Source organism: Ciona robusta, chromosome 8 (genome assembly GCF_009617815.1).
Source record: "Ciona robusta chromosome 8, ASM961781v2".
In the NCBI taxonomy this organism is placed as follows: Eukaryota; Metazoa; Chordata; class Ascidiacea; order Phlebobranchia; family Cionidae; genus Ciona; species Ciona robusta.
The window spans coordinates 4758168-4775778 of NC_143242.1; the positions used below are offsets into that span (position 1 = coordinate 4758168).

General features: G+C 33.1%; 1 protein-coding gene across 4 annotated transcripts; it reads right to left on the reverse strand.

Annotated features, from left to right (window-relative positions):
• Positions 1 to 22: 22 nt before the first annotated feature.
• On the reverse strand, positions 23 to 17449 carry LOC149732557 (F-BAR domain only protein 2-like). Of its 4 annotated transcripts, XM_089883126.1 has the most exons (26): positions 16472 to 16838; positions 15859 to 15894; positions 14809 to 14900; positions 14389 to 14463; positions 13759 to 13900; positions 13242 to 13394; positions 12878 to 12982; positions 12360 to 12458; positions 11820 to 11916; positions 10740 to 10965; positions 9758 to 9785; positions 9366 to 9410; positions 8955 to 9059; positions 7595 to 7675; positions 7155 to 7181; positions 6777 to 6795; positions 5278 to 5329; positions 4795 to 5021; positions 4374 to 4541; positions 3881 to 4082; positions 3258 to 3413; positions 2816 to 2948; positions 2412 to 2506; positions 1906 to 2007; positions 1229 to 1452; positions 23 to 832 (listed from the first exon to the last, which is right to left on the reverse strand). In XM_089883126.1, the coding sequence occupies exons 1-26, from the start codon at positions 16556 to 16558 to the stop codon at positions 807 to 809; spliced, it is 2802 nt and encodes a 933-aa protein (XP_089739252.1). In that variant the 5' UTR covers positions 16559 to 16838; the 3' UTR covers positions 23 to 806. The 4 variants fall into 4 exon arrangements, with proteins under 4 accessions (XP_089739252.1, XP_089739249.1, XP_089739253.1 ...); XM_089883123.1 differs by lacking the exons at positions 15859 to 15894; positions 16472 to 16838 and adding an exon at positions 17055 to 17449; XM_089883127.1 differs by lacking the exon at positions 15859 to 15894 and having other exon boundaries at positions 16472 to 16837.
• Positions 17450 to 17611: the final 162 nt, after the last annotated feature.

A 17611-nucleotide genomic window follows, 5' to 3' on the forward strand; every position in this document is an offset into this window, starting at 1 on the left:
TTTGTAAAAAAGGCTATCATGACTGAATCTATAGGCTTATATTTATATTACAAGGCAAAACACAATGAGAAACTTTATAATATCGATGCCTATAAAATTAATAAGAAGAACGACTACTCTCAAAACCATGCAACATCGGCTTAACGAATTACACCTCGCTTGAAAAATTAAGCAGAGGTAATACGGTGGCCATGTATGGGGTAAGCGGAGACTAAATTGTACTTGAAATTGCATTCGACAAATCGTGGGAAATGGAAGATTAAAGGAAAATATTAGCTCAGTAAAATTATATTCAATTGCAAACAGGGGTTCATGAAAAACGAACACAGGTGTCTGGTGAATGCTTTGTAGGAGAAAACACCAGCAGTTCTTTGGTTGAGACGAATCACACCTAATTTTCCAAGCTGCATATGGCAGTGTGAAGAAAGCAGCTACAATGGTGCAGACTGTATCAGCACCTACAATTTTGAGAGGTGTTGTAACCAATTCCCCAGCGATAAGTAGACATTTCATTGACGAGAAGGGAATATTGCACTTTGGCGATCGAATGTACGTTACAATTCGGGTTAAAATCAATTCAGGCCGAAATGCCTTGGGTCGCCAAGATAAAAATACGTATTTCGAGTCTGGTTGTTTGCTTGTGTTGCAACTTCATATGCGCCGTTGATAATTTGAGAGTTAAAGTGCTGCGGTGAAAATACTGCGTGCGTACAAGTGCCAGGGTAGAGGAGGGGATTGGAACGCATGTGGTCGTCGAAAAAGAACAGGAATGAAAAACAGAAAATTGATGGCGGTTGAAAAGGATTCTAACTTCCATCGGATAAGTACTTGCCTAAAAGTAATGTTAAGATATTGTTAGAGTTCGTACATTATGCATAGCAGAAATCAAAATCTTTTATGTTTTGGAAACAACATAGTTAATCTACCTTTAGGTATTTTTAACTCAGTCTCACATTTCTTTACTATAATATATTATATTAGGATGGAGGGAGATGGGACATCTGTTCAATTTAATTTCTTGTCCCATTTGGTACTTAACAAAGAACATTTCCAGAATTATGTAATCTTATCCTCACGGCTTCCATAGACCTTGTTAATTGTTTAAAACACAAAGAGGATATTCAGGTATTATGTGCTAAAGGTGTCCCATCTTCTCCCACATAACTATAACACACTAAACATGTTCATAGATAGTAGATACACAACCCACTATTTAACTATAACAAACCTGATACGAATTTTCTTTTGACCAAAGAGAGCCGATACCCTGCTCCAGTTAACTCAAAATCCGCTCCAGTTAAAGTTGCTCCATCAGACATAAACTGAACAGCTAATGCAGATGCCCTGCTTGGTCCATTTGAAAGCGAGAGCTTGCTTTTTAAATGGGTAGGAGCACTCATGCTGCTTACAGGAACAGGCATTTTCCACGAGAGTCGGTTTTGAGCACTCATCCTTGAAGAAAAGGATGGTTTAATGTTTTTTCTGCATAGGTTTTTACAGATACAATAATATTAGGAGGTATTTTTACAATTCATTTAACTTTAACAAAACACAGATTTTCTGGTCATTACTAATATAACATGACAGCCAATATGTAAAATATGACTTTCATTTCCTACGTTTCGGTTTAAAACTAAAACCTTAACGCAGGGCAATGGTATTTAACTAAGTTTGAAAATTAATGATTTCTTAAGTAAAAACCAAAACCCAAAACATCTTGGTATAATGTTTTCAGAAAATATAAAATAATAGCTAGGAGCCTAAATAGGATAACATAAGTGAATGAATGTAACTAGTTTTATCCCCGCATGGCTGGAAAACGACAGTAGTTATAACAGTGGTGTTCTATTTCATACACCTGCCAGCTTACAAGCACCATGTATGTTACTGTGTTTGTGAACATACCAGTTAGCTGTTGGAACAGATTGAACACTAGTTACACCACCATCAACAGGAACTATGATCTGTACATTCTTTAATGGCGGTAAATGAAGTTTTGTGTTGTACCTGTAAAATTGAACATATTTCCATACATTTTCTATTCATTTCTATACAAACTGACACTTATTTGTTAAACTGAAAAGGACTTTACAAGATTTCCTAAATCAAAGAGACCTAGACCTACATAAAGAAATGAAAAAAATCTATAGAATATGTTATAGTGTACTGTGGGGTAAGATAGAATACCTTCAGCACATAATACCCTACAATTCCTGATCATGTTTTTCATAATCAACAACATTCTTCTAGTCGCGAGAAACTGGTTATATAATTCTTTGAATGTTATTTATTTACTACCAAACAGAATAAAAACACTTACCATCTTACCCCAAAATACTATATAGAAAACCCTAAAGCTGAGCATTACATCATAAACACCTAAAGTGTTGGGTACATTTGTTTGTACTTACTTATAATCGACAATAACATCAGTTGAATCTTTCTCACATTTCCATGAACTGGTTACATGTAACGGCACCATGTCATAACCTGATGCTGGGGTTAACTGGGGAAATTGGGATTTATGAAAACATGAGTAAGTCTCATATCATATAATGCATATTTTATATCGGTAATTTTTTGTCTTTTTGTGCCATTAAAATTGACTTATAATTTTTAAAATGGACTGTGTAAAAAGATTGTAACATAATGGTTCAAAAAGCTAAATAAACAGATTGAAAAATGAAATTATACCTAAGTTACGGATACTATTTTTTCAAATATAAATATAACATATGCTGTAACTGTGAACTGAACAGCAGTATTAAACATAATAATATACTCATATGTAAGGTCTAAAGTTAAACTAACTCACTTGGTACGACATGACTTGAATGTTGTAATATGGGGAGTTGGGATTCGCTTCTGTCATTTTCTTCACATGGTTTACCAATGCTGACATGTTAAAAAAGAAGGAACGGGATTCTGCTGATAATTCGGATCCGTCTCTGCAGAATAAAATAATTTAAGGAAAACTTGAATTCTTTGTTTGGTCTATGCATTTATAAAGAGTCACAGCATGGTTTTACTATAAAACAATATATAAATATTATTTTACTACATTATGTAGATAATGTTTAAATAATGTAATGCATTTGTGGCCATTATGTTGAACTAACTGGATGATAATTATTTGTTTTGTTTTCACAGTACCTTAGTACCCTTTCAGTAATATACAAATTGGCCATCTACTGCAACCCACCCAAAAAAAAATTGAAAACAAAAAATACATTTTTTTAATTCTTGTTTTAACTTACGCAAATATAAGGTTCGCGTTGGGAGCGAAATCCTTTATGTTCGAAACTCCTTTTACTTTAAAACTTAGAGTTGCAGGGTTAGGGTTGGAGGTGAAAGCCCGAACTATGCCAGCTGGGAATGACATTTGAACTTCACCGGTTATTTTCACCATACACCTGGAAAGTAGAGCTGTTTACTGTTGTGATAAGATGTTGTTTTGCCCTGAGCTGTTTTTGGAGTAAGTTTGGAGTAGAAAATAGAGGCCAGAGTGTTGTTTCTGGCCCACTCAGTAAATAAAAGGCAAAGAATATATGACCTTGGGGTATAGTGTGGGGGATATGGTGTATGAGGAATATAGAATAAACATTAAAGTAGGGCATGTCAAACTATTATTTAAATTCAAAATCAAATGTTTGAATTGTGTTGAACTGATTCTGCCATGCAATTTTATAACAGCTGATTTTGGACATGTAATTAACTTCTTACAGTACATCTCAGCTACTGATATTGTATACAATGAAAAAGATAGTTATATTACTGAGCATATTATTGCAAAATTTAATTTATTAGTCCCAATATTTACTGATTAATGCAGTGCAGAAACTACCAACCTAGGTTTGGCGCTAATGGATACGATTCTCACCTTGTCTCATCAGACCCCTTGAAATAAGCATTCACTGTCTCAGTAAACGCAACGGCAATTGGAATTGGATCTCCATGCATTAGTGTGAGGGGACTCGGACCTCGGGAAGAAGCGAAACTATCCATGGGTGTTCCTCCAATGGAGGAGAGAGAGGACCAACTCTCAGAGGATGCGAGAGGAGCAGAATGACTAGAGTTGTTAGCTGAAAAATTGGAAAGTTTTAAAAATGAAAAATTGGGAAGTCCTGTGCGTAGTCGTTCTTGTGTTTGTTGTTGGCTGAAAAAATTTGGAAGTTGGTAACAATAAGATATATTAACATGCATAAGCGCCAAACTGTTTAAATTCAAAGATAGTTATACACACATTCCTATGAAACAAATTTGATCCCAATGTTTATTGATTAATCCAGTGCAGAAAAGTCCAAGGTTGGCCTGCCTACCCTGCTAACCAAGGTTTGGCGCCTACATAAACATATGCATGTTTTTTACTTTACCTTTTCCAAGGTCATCCCATGCTGTAGTAAGGGATAGATTTCGTGGTCTCTCAGTTTGTTCTGGCGTGTTTAGTTCAATGGAATCAACAGAGTTGTGAGATGGGGAAAGATGGTCACTGTTATGGTTGCTTGTGGCTGGTGAAGAAGTTACTATTTCTGCATCTTTCTCTGCAGATGACACAAACATGTAAAACAATATGAAGTATCAACTGTTTGGCATTTGACAATGCAATGTAACTTGAAAACTGCTATTTTTGAGCCTTTCTAATCACAGCATTGGTACAAAGTAACAAAGTGTGTCAAATTGCATGCCAACACTTTTCTCTTCTATTTACTATATATAATTGTGGTTCTATGCGAAAGCACATATTGGGACTTATAAACTGTGCCAATTTACAGTCTTTTGTGTTGTTAGACTAACCTGGCATTATGAAGAGATTATTGAGCGATACATTTGAAGAAGACTGTGGTATTGGAGTTGGGGTGAGATGATCTTTCTTGGCTGCTGTAGCTGGGGAGTCAGGTTTGGTGGAATATAATTCTAATATGGAGTCAGCTTTGCTGCTGTTCTTCCTTGGAGGTGGAGGAGCAGAAGACATGGAACCGCCTCCGAAGAGCTCGAGAAGTTCATCGCTCATGGATTTTTCTCTGTGTAGAAAGTGTGTGAATTCAAGTCTTTTTACATTTAAGAAGATTTTTTTTCAAAAATTAAAAAAATCTTAAATATATATAAAATATATAAACAAAGCACAAAAAAGTTCAGTGTTAAAGTACAACTAGCAGTTAAATCGATGAATATTTTGAACATGCAGTTCTGAAGCACTTGAATTACTATATGGAAAACCAGTATAACTTTATTTCTTGAGTTTATTTAGTTTGAATGAACATTCGACATAAAACTCACTGTTTATCGGCTGCAGGGGAATCTTTGTTCTTTTTTGAGTTGTAATTCAAAGCTGTAAAAAAAAAACTTTAATTTTTGGCTAAAATATTTGGAAAACTTAGGTATTCATTGCAAACTTACAAAAAATAAAATAAATAAACAAAGCTGGACAGCGCAACATGGCACCAAAGCAAAGATAATAAAGCAAAGTTTCCATCTCATTGTTTGCAAACAAAAGAAACAGAAAAACAGAAGATTTTTGGCTAATCAAGGCTGTATAACTAAACATATTAAGTAATGTCTGACTGTACTACCTCATTCAAATGCACTCTACATGGGTCATGCTCTATACCTACAGCGCGTCATACCATGGGTCGTAAGATTTAGGCCAGAGATGACCCATGACCTCACTTATACAGAATTTGTGTATTTTTTGTCCTGTCTGATTAAAAACAAATGAATTCTAATCTAGAAGCAAATCAAAAGTAATCTGCATGCTGCATTCTGCTGGGGCAACTTAAAAAACTGAAAGTTGTTTTTGAGCAACCCCAAAGACCTACTCTTCCGTTTTGGGATCGGTAATGGCGGGGGACCCTCAGAGGTGGGGGAAGTGCTCGAAAATGCCTCGTCAAAATTTACCCACTTTGTAGAGGGTGAAGAATTCGGGTCATGGGTTTGGGTAGTTGCGTCAAGGGTGGGGTCAGATTTTGGTCGGAATTGTGAGCTGGCTACGAGTTTACGCAAAGTTACTTTTTCTGGTGGGGTGGTAGGTTCTTGCGAGTTTTTTAAAGGTTTGGATGAGATGAAAGATTTCTTCTTAAACGGGCTTCCAGTTTCTTCTACTCCTGTTTCCTCATCAAGACGATCTAAAGAGCGACTCAAGCGTGATCGAGCAGAAATATCATCCTGTGAGTCGGAGTCAGATACAAACGCTCTGTTTCTGAACTGTTGTCTTGGTTTAATTGCTGGGATGTGTTTGGGGACCCTGAGTGGGTAGGAGGGGTAAATGGAACAAATGCAGTCGAGAAACGGTTTTCTGCTGGTTGGAGATGCTTTGAAGATGATCTTCTCGGAGCAGGGACTGGATGTTGGGGTTCTTGGGATTTTTTCGAAGACGGGATTGTTGGGAGGACTTTTACAGCTCCTGGGGGTGGAGAAGATGGAGGTACAGGAGCTTTTCTTTTTTCTGAAGATTGATCCTCCGGAGTAAAAGAAGAGGGGTTTTCGGAGGTTGTTTTGGGCATGGGGGATGTAGGGGTAACTAGGGATGAAACTGGGGTGCTGGGGACGCTTCTAGACTTGCTTGACTGTGAGAAAGTACGAGTTGGAGGAGAGAGAGTGTTTTTTATGCGGTTGGTCCTTTCAGATCTTCGTCCTGCCCAGCAAGTTGAAAATTTATAAAAAAAGATCTGTTTTTTTTTCACTGAATGATTGGAATTGTTGTTGTTTAGACAATAACTGGTTTAAAAAAGGCGATCCTAACTTGGGTATTTAATCATGGAAAATAAAGTTTTACTTACGTGAAAGACGTTTTCCACCCTAAAAAAACAAACAAAGGTTTTGTTTAAATTCAATATAAAACCACATTGTTTATTTACAACCAATACAACACATATATATACATTAAACAGCATAACTGAATCCACAAAAGTAATGACAACACATTCAAACCTGGCTGCTTTGAATGTATTATAAAAGGTATAAGCACAGTAACGTGCATATACACAATGAAGCAACACGTAAAACGCATTTTCACACAACAATGCTATAATGAAATATATACAAACTACTGACTGACACACATTTTTTGTTCACTGTTTTAAACTGTAATATGAAAAGTGAATGATATATGAAATGTGGGTGACAGTTTTTCACAGAAGACAGTTTGTTTCACTTACCGGACTATGGTAAATATAAGTGTTCCGCTACATGTTACAACACAGCTATTATTGTTTTGGACTAATTTTAATTCTGAACAGCAAACAGTACTAATTGCAATAAAGTAATTACGTCAATAATTTTAATATTCCTGATAATTTGTAAAGCAATTTGTAATAAAAATAGTAATTGTTCTTTAAATTAAGAAAGTTTTATACTTCGGTGAAAACTTATTAAACTAATCTCTAATCTAATCTTATGTATAATATAAAACATTTTCAAATATAACCAAACATACACTTTAAAATTTCAAAACAACAAAAGGTTTTGGTTTACACATAGTAAACACATTCTAAATATCATGAAAAAGTTGTTGTTAGTACATTAATGTTACACAAACTATCAAAGGTTTTCTAAGCTTAAAAATTTCCTTTTTTTAATAAAAATAAATGTGACTTACCACAGGAGTTGGTGAGTTCAATGTAAGGTTACGAGTGATGGCGTTTAGTGTATCAAGGTTGTTACCACTTTCTGTTCTTGTCTAGAGAAAAATTTAACATATTTAATTTTAGTGTTTCGATTCTATGCGGCAAAGTGGGTGGGGTCTTACAGCGTCGCACACCATGGGTCCTGGGATTTAGGCTAGGCCCCTTCCACCCCGCAAAAAAAATATTTTTTTTAGTGCTTACTTTAACTTGAAATATATATTACATAAGAATATGAGATATTACGGGACTAGTTGGAGGTGTAGGAGTTCAAAGCGTTTTTGGGTGTAAGGTTTAATATAAGCACAATAATTGTAAAGTGGAGTAGCATTTATTTGAATTAAATTATATTTGACATGCAGTAACTAACAAAATGGCTCATTTTAATCTTGGGCTACTTTAGTTAAATTTGGTATGAGAACATTTATGTTGTTGAAAAGATTGAAAAATTTGGCATTAAATTTTAATTAATCTTTCATATATGTTGTTTTAGGCATCTGCTTTGTTTACGTATGAGTTACTGAGACTCGTGTTATGTTGAGTCATAATAATGAAAAGTAGCGTTCTGTGAATCATACACTGTGTGATTACATCAGTGCCAGTGAGATAGGGCTACTAAAAATATCTAATTAGATAAAATATTAAATAAAAAATACTATTTTGAAATATATATATAGATGTTAGTAATATGGGTGCTTAAATTTTTTTTTTTTTTAAATGTAAACAATTGTCTGTTATTCTATAAAATGGCACAAAGTATTGGAAAACTAAGACTGGAAAACAAAACACAGTTGGCGATATTACGAAGCAACAAGCAAGACTGCAGTAGCTAAAAAAAGCTTTGGGGAAAACCAAAGAGAAATTTAAGACTATTTATAACACAGTACAAAAATGCTAGCCAAATAAAAAGGCAAAAGCAGGAGCAAAAGCGGCCCTATGGAACTTTAGTTTCAAAGAAACAATTAAAAAACTGTGCAAATTAATAAAACAAATAAGGTTTTGCTTTCTGAAATTTCCCTGTTAAAGGGCCTAAACACACTTAAATGTACATCACTTTAATAGATAGAGTGTGTTTTTCTAATTCAAACGACACCTTACTTGTTTTAATCGGTTTTGTATAACCAAAGATATCCCAGCTCAAACACCGTGAAATTCATAAAAATAGAAGTAACGTGGGGTGTGTTTATGCACTTTAAATATAAATTCATAGTGTTCCTGTTTTAAAAGCTTTTACATATTACACACACAAAATACATAAATTAGCTGAAAATTATCTGCCTGGTTTTTAGGTTTAATATTTATCACATAAAACATTTGAACCATAAGTTTACTTACCACATCTTTGGGGTTAATCTTGACGTGGATTTTCCGCGACACATAATCATCTGAATCAGAGTCAGAACTCCCGCTGGATTCCATTCCCCAACTATTTTTAGACCCCTGGGTTAATATAAGGGGTTTAGAGGAATTTTAAAAACTTGTTTTTCCTGTTCGGATATATTAAGGTGGAAAATGCATGTTTTATCTTTTCACCGATTATCATTCGTAAAAATATAAAGTGAGATATTTTTTCTTTACATTTAATAAGAAATTTCTACCAAGGGCCTAAATAAAGCCTATAATGGCAAATACTATAGCATATTATATCAGATTTACCAAAGTTACACCATATGAATCTATATGTGATACCACACTGGAATTTAAGAACACAATTTTATTCTACATTCTACAAACTAATATTTTTACCTTAGGTGTTTCTGGTCGTATTGTATATCCTTCTTCATCAATTTTCTATGTGGAAATTTTTTTATTTACTCACTAACGAGGTGGTTTAAGACCCGGAATTTATAGAATTATGTTCATTAAAAAATATTGATTGCAATCAACAATAAAATGCATTGAAAGCAAAACAGTGCAGAGTAATTATAATTAACATTATTTGTGTAATAGTATCAAAACTATGATAAATGGAAAAGATAAAAAATTCACAGCGATGTGAATTTGAACATACTACTAATTCGGTTGCAGCAAAAGTGTTTAATTATTCATTAAATGGATTATACAAACACAGGGAATTTTAGCTGCTAATACACTTTCAACAATGACATTCTGGATAGGAAATACTGGATTTTACTTACAACGCTAGGATCCTTGTCTGGTGACTCTCTAAAAATGGAAAAAATAACTATGATATAGGTTATAGTAATATAGTTTTATATATGCTAAAATGTGAATACAACTTTTTTGATATAGGTTTTAGTATATGCTAATATGAACATAAAATTTTTAGTAAACATTACCAAATTTTGAAATTACAGTTCATAATTTATGAGAACTAAAGCTGTTGTTAGGAAAATGACGACAGCATTCTGGCTGCCCTACATGGGTGACATAACTTAATATACACTGCGTGATAAAACCCAGACAAACTGCAGTTTAAAAGATGCCATTTTTGTGGTTAAGCCAGTCATACCACGCAGGCTGTACAATTTTAGGGTGAATTTTGAGAGCTAACAACATTAGAATAAATCAAAATGATTATTTTAAGGAAAACCATACTGATAGCAAATAAATTTTACCATGTGGCATAAATTTGCAAATTTTAAAGAATTGTCATCATGAAAGTTAAGGAGTTTTCTATGGTGCAATAATGACTTAGTACAATGTTTGTATAATGCATTTCTCACATAACAGTGGTACCATGGTACCAGTAACAGCAATGTTTGCACAACACAAACACATACATGGTATCAGCCATGGTGGAGAACTATGTGTGGTTGACTGTTTAATGTATATTGGCTGTTTTACAAAGGGGGTACTGATACCAATATAACATTTTACTGCTTTAATATCATTGCAAATTTGCCCAGATAGACTTTATATAAGGGATTTTAAATGTTTACTTCTTCTACTGGATTTGTAGGGCATGTTATTTTATTTTTATTACAATACATTTTGGGAATTTTAGGAAAGAGAAATCATAGCAGAAAAAAAATATACATAACAAATTTTACAATTCAACTTTTTTAACCCAAACCTATACCTTAATGACAAGTTTTAACACAGAAAATACTTTTTTAGTAAAAAATGACCACAAATTATCAAAAATAAAAATCTTACATTGATTCTCCATCTTTATCGGTGCCAGTATCCTTGCTTGTGTTTGATCCGTTCATCATGTCCTTCTGACTCTTCCTTTGCTTTTTCCTCCGGAACGGAAGAGCCATCGGTCTTCTGGTTTTTGCAGGAGCAGGGTTCTGTGTTTCTTCATGAAGAGTTCCGTTTGTGCTGCTCGTTTCAATCGAAACCAATGTGGTCGGATCCCACTCCTCAAAAACCATTAAACCTGGAGAAAAATAGTGGAGATATAGTGCGGTGGGGGAAAGTGGGACATATTTTTATGTCATATTCTCGTCCCATTTGTTAGTAAACAAAGAACATTTAAATAATTATAAAACTGTATTTTTCTGAATTTTTAAACAACAGTCAACCCATCTTTCCCCACCCTACTATATGATACCAGTTAGATATAATTTGTAACGTTTAGTTTTTAAAACTTTTTTTTCAAAAATTCACAACAGTACATCAAACCTAAATAGTATATCAAAATTAATAAAAACTAAAGGCAGCAGATGATACTGGTTTGTTTAATTAAATTTACAAAGCACTAAACCAATATGCCATTAATATAAAGACACACATGCTTAGAAATATCAGCAGTATTAACTATTAAATAGCACACTAAACTTATATCATCTTAACAAAACATATGCATAGTGTTTGAATTTAAACTTATATAATGTCAATTAAGCATATGCGTAGTGTTTTATATAATATTAACAAAGCATATGCATCGTATTTGAATTTGAACTTATACCTCCTTAACAATGTATATGCATAGTGTTTGAATTTTCGTAAGATTTGGTATTTAAATTGAGCCATTGATACGTCAATGCATACGTTTGTCAGTGACTAGACAGTTAGTAGTAAAAGGCAATCGATCAAACAATTCAAGTCTCGAAAATCATGACTGTGTTTTATTACACATGTCTTTTTATTGAACTGGAAATTTCGGGATCACGCAAAAGGCAAAACAATTATATCGGTTTCTTTTGTTCTACATTTCAGTACAAAGTATTAATTTTGTGAAACTAAAATACGGTAATCAAATTTAACTGAAATATTTATTAGTTATTGTACCTGGCTTCTCAGTTCCAGTGCCTTTAGTGTCACTGTATTGTTTTATAAGCGAGGCGATAGTTTTCTCGTCAACTTGCCTTCTAAACTCCTGATGTACCTAAACAAAGAACAAGATTAAGCGTTCTAAAGTGAGAAATGATAAAGTATGTTTACAACATTAAACATATACAGTGGTACAGCATGTAGTGAAAATGTGGGCTAGAAATTTAATAGTTTTTCCTGTAGGGCCAATCAAATGGCTTGTAATGAACGGTTTAAATAGCTTGCTTCCTTTGCTGTATTGTTTTCCTAACAGTGTAACTAGAAAGCGGGGAATACCATTAATTTAAACATCCTGATATGACACTCTTGCCCAGTTTTTTTAGTGTGGTAAGTTGGTAACACTAATAAAAGTAACAATACACAAAAATGGTACTGAATTGTAGTACCACTATATATAAACAAAGCCGTACAAAATAAAAGAAATGAAATAAAAAAAACTGTTACAACAGCTGGAAAAACTGATACTGCCAGCGTTTTTTACATGAAGTTTTCACATACCTGGTTAATCAATACATTTGCGTTTTCAAATGAGAGAATGTAATTATCCAAAACCCCCTTCATATGGCGGAGGTGGGCCTCTTCTATTTCTTGAAATCTCTGTGTATTAAAATTTAACTCTAGATTTGTTTGTTTAAGCATAAATATAGCCACAATATGCATAAATTCAGTCGTAGAATAAGCTATAAAACTGTGCAAAAAACATGGATTTTTTGTGAGTCTTATTATAAACATTACATCCCATATGAAAGATATAACTCTCAATTCATATGTTTTAATTCAAAACACTAAAACTATCTGGAGTGATGTAAAAGTTAAATATAAAATGGTTCAAAGAATGAATTATAACAATGTTATATGGAGTACATAACAACACATCATGGTGTGTGAAAATTTGGTTGTCTGAAAGGGATTAATAAGAGTAGGGTTACACTACTAGCATAAGTACATACTACACTGTGTATCAAATGTGACTTTGTGTTTTGTTTTTACATGAATCACTTCAATAGATAAGTCACCTTGGCACTGTCGGTCATTTTTTGCTCAAAGTCGCTTCTTACTGTTGCGTATTTAGCAACGATAGCTCGATATTCTTCAGCAGATTTCTTTACTTTGTTTTCAGCCTGAAATACAAAAGTTAGTAAAAAACTACTATAACATACCACTTGGATAAAGCATTTAGTTAGATATTTTTTTATGAATTTAGATAATTTTTGAACTGTGGGTAATAGACCAATTCTGGCATAAACCATAGGACCCCTGGCATGCTAGTAAATATCTACTAGTCAAAACCCCAGAACAGAATTGGCTTTATTCCGATATCATTTCCGTACTAGTTTTATTAAATTACTTCATATTTTATTAACTGTATTTCATAAATACCTTTTCTATCTCTTTATTTGGTGCAGAAGCTCTTCTTAACCGTTCAGTCTCCATACAAAGCTGATGATATTTCTCTTTGCTTTTATTCACAGCAGCGGTTGTTGTTTGTATGATATGTAACGCATCTGCTGTACCACTTAGTTCATCTTTAACCTTTAGGTTGAATTTATAAATAAAACAACAAATTTTTAATGGTGTATTCCAGTATATACAGAGTACAATTTTGAGTTTCTTTTTTGGGATTTATAAAATGAATACAAGAAAAAAAATGTATTATGTACTTTGTGTCATTTGAACTTGTAACATTCTTATGTTTTTGTGTATGATATGAGTACTTGTTTAAAACATAAGGTGATAAACATATTCAAATCACCACAATTTAGAGAGTTGTAAACAATATGTAAATAGCCAATTAGATTGAGAGATACCAAAGATTCCTATACTAAAACTATTTAAAAAAATATTTCTATATATTATAGTAATTTAAAGATACATAATAAATTGTCAGAATGCATACTTGTTTATGTTTATTCTTCTGTTCTTCCAAATACTTTGCAAGTTCTTTAATAATTTCATGCAGTTTATGAACACAGTCCATGTGACAGCTGGATAATTTCTCCGACATTACTTTTACCACTTCAAACATTGGGGCAAAAGATCTGCAACAACAAGACTGAGTTTGTGACCACACCATTGACTCATGGTCCAAACTTAAGAGTTTGTTGCTGTGTTTACATAAGCACGCATTGCAATGTTGAACAATCAGTTTACACAACAATAACAACATGTCGCAGATAGTCAAACTTATTGTACTGAATATTTTAGCTTCATATTTTAACAGGATATTGATAATGATATACATATTACTTTATTGGTTATTGTAACTTGTAAAGCTTGCATATTTATACTGTTTTACAAATATAACAGCAAAGATTAACAAATGTATATTCTTTAATTATGGATTAGGTAGACACCAAAACAGTCAATTACACTACCACATTCGACTTAAGCTAATTTCCTACTTATTTACATGAATTTATTTCAAGGCTCTAATTAAATAATTTGAGACTGATCTACCCCTAAAACACTCAGAACATTATTTAAACAGTTAACCACTACATAGGTATGTAATATATATCTTGCCTACCCTAATGGGCTGGAGTTGGCTGCTTGCTTTGCTAACTTGGTGAGGTGTTTGGCGTAAACATCTTCTGTTGTGGCACTAAATTAAAAAGGTTTATAAATCAGCATATTACAATAGTTTACAGCATCAGTAAAACTCTGTGTGCTGCTGTATATAACATATAAATGGGTGCATAATAAAATGTAGCATAATCTACATTGAACAAATGATAGTGAAACTGAACACACACACACTTAACACTTCATTATAAATTTGAAAATTTCATCAAAAATACTTCTTTTTGGTATTGTCAACTACATTAGATCCTTAGTAAATATTTTGACAGATAATGACTTAATTATCATTGAGAAAACACAGGACAAGAATGAAATGTTTGGATAAGCCTACTTTAACAATAGAACTACACAGTCAAAGTAAAAGTACCTTTCCCTAAATAGATCTTGCAATGATTTGACAGAAATTTGGCCGTGTTTCATGTTATGGTAAAGCACATCAAAGCCATTGTTTTTCTCTCCCTAGAAACAAAGGGAATTTACTTATATATATATCTTAGCCTTACAGACGTTTTCACTTTCCACTACCATGTGTTAATAAACTAATTACCTATATTATGCTACAAAGAATAACATTATACATGTATATTGCAACATAACAACAAACCCCGTAAAGTAATAATTATAAGCATAGGCCTATATAAATATTTAAAATCTGAACCACCCAAAAACTGTGAGGTTTTCTGACATTTATTCCTTTGTGTCTACCCTTTATATAACACACATTTACCATTTATATTGAATATTTTATAAGAGCAGGCAGTCTCTTTTGCACAGTCAGGTTTTGGCATTAATTGTAAGTGCATTCATGCATTGGGCAATTAAACAATCAAATAAACGTGCATTACAGAAGTCTATTATTTAGTAAAAATGATCTTTCTACTATTATAGCTATACTAGTAATTTGACTATATAAAACCTTAGCTTAGACCTTTATAGGATACAGTTAACGACTTTCCAGACTAGTTACACATAATGGGCCTTTAGTAACTAAATTCATAAACAAAATAATGATATACACACAATTGTTGAAGATAAAGTATAACAAAGTCATGCATGTTTAAAATTGCCTAATTCTCAACAGTTTATAATAAGAATAGGAACTGTATCTACAGTAGTGTATCTAATCAAATATAATAGTAAGAATGAATAAAACTGCTTCCTAAAGATTGGACAGAATTAAATTATTGTTAAGATATTATTTAGCAACAATATGTTATGTGTGAAGCACAAGAATCAAACAAGCAAAAAGCAATTGAATCCAAGCAAAGGTCATGAAACACAGTCTTCAAATAACTGTGGCCAAAAAGTTACATATAAGAACAGAACTTTCAATTAATACGGAAAGTAATCAAGTAGAGCAAATAATTTTTGATTGCAAGATTGGAAGAGATGTGTAATTGCACTACAAACTACTTACATTGACTTCATGGACACCGTGTTTTATCACACCAGGCTAGGTAAAGCACTTAACAGTTAGATTAAGAATGCCATAAAGTAAGTTCAAATTATGACAATAAAAAATAACACCATGAAAGTTATATGAATAAGGTTTAAATAAAATGGCTATGAAAATGAGTTACAACCAAATGTAATCTTACATTGTATTTTTAAAGCTTGGAAATGCGATATCACAGAGACTCGGGTTTAACTTATTTAAGCAATTAAGTTTAATTAAAAGCCAAAGCAAGCAAAAAATGTAGTCTGCAAGCCACCAGAAAAAAAACTTTTATTTACATAATCTACGACCTTTTTTCAAAGATTTTTTAATGTGAATATGCTTAAAAAATAATTATAAATTGGAAATTTTATTCATATATATATATACATATATCAAAAGAAATCAAAGAAAATACACCGTTGTGTTGAACATACTAACCTACCAAAATAATAACCGATTTACAATTTAAATGTTTATTATTTTTTAATATTAAAAGAAAGCTACTAATAGTAATGGTCAAATAAATATGGTACTGCAGTGATGTAGTGTAATTTAAACCTATTACAGTTTAATATAATAGAATGAGGCATACCCAAAACTTTTGTGCAAAGTAATCATCGTCAGGCACCGTATCCTGGACTGTTGGACCAAAAGTAAAACCATCCAACAAGTCCACCATGTTTGTCAAGTTATATTTTAGGTCCAAAACGAATCAATCTTTATTTCCCACGATATATGTTCGCGTTTTATGCAAATTCAACGAACGTACATTATGGCCTAAATGTTGGTCACGAATTTAACAGGAATTTACATTAAACAATATTGATTGAAAATCACTGTTTCTGTGCTGTCAGACACGTTTCTAGTCTGTCTTCGCTATGACTAACAGTTAACAGGGCTGACATAACTATTAATAGCTGTAACCTTAAAACTACGTTAACTGAGCAAACATTGAAGTTCACAAAACATTTCTGCTTTAGTAATCCCCGAATGTTTAAATAGTTTTATGTCATTTCTATTTTTTCTGTAATTTTGTAGGTTACGTATTTGTACATAATTTGACGCGAATAGATTGATTTAATTGAAAAAATGAAAACCTTAACTTAATATGACAATGTTCTAATCTAAATTATATTAAGATACTGTTTCGCCCATCGATTTCGTAAGTCACTGACCTCGCTAGATTGGCGTTTATATGCTGGGTAGTCCTCTCCAAGTTCACATTCGTACCCCATCAGTAACATTTGTAACCCGTTTCTTGATTTGTCTATGTTGCCGTTTTTGTCTGTATGAGAAGTCTTTTTGCTTCCGCCTGGCGAACCTCCATCTGAAGCAGCACTTGTTTTTCGGGCCGGGGATCCGAACTTAAGACTCATAGTGTTGGGCAAGGCGGGTGCTATTATGCTGGGAAGACTGGCTTGTATTCCGTTCTTGTGGCTCATTTTAGGTATCTTTGAACGAATAGCTCACATCAGCAAAGAATCTGACTCTGTTAATCTTGGCAACTCGGTAGCCTACGCTACAACAAAAAAGACCGTAGTATCTAAGATTTTTAACACAAACGCATGGAACTTACACTTCGCTTTGCGAAATATAAGCCATTAATGGTAGTCTTCAGGATACACTACATACATCATAGAATATAACGGTATTGTAGATAATTTTGCATAGCAGCCCACAGAGCTGTATATATATGACAGTTTCCTGGGTGGCCGTAGCCTACCATAGTTAT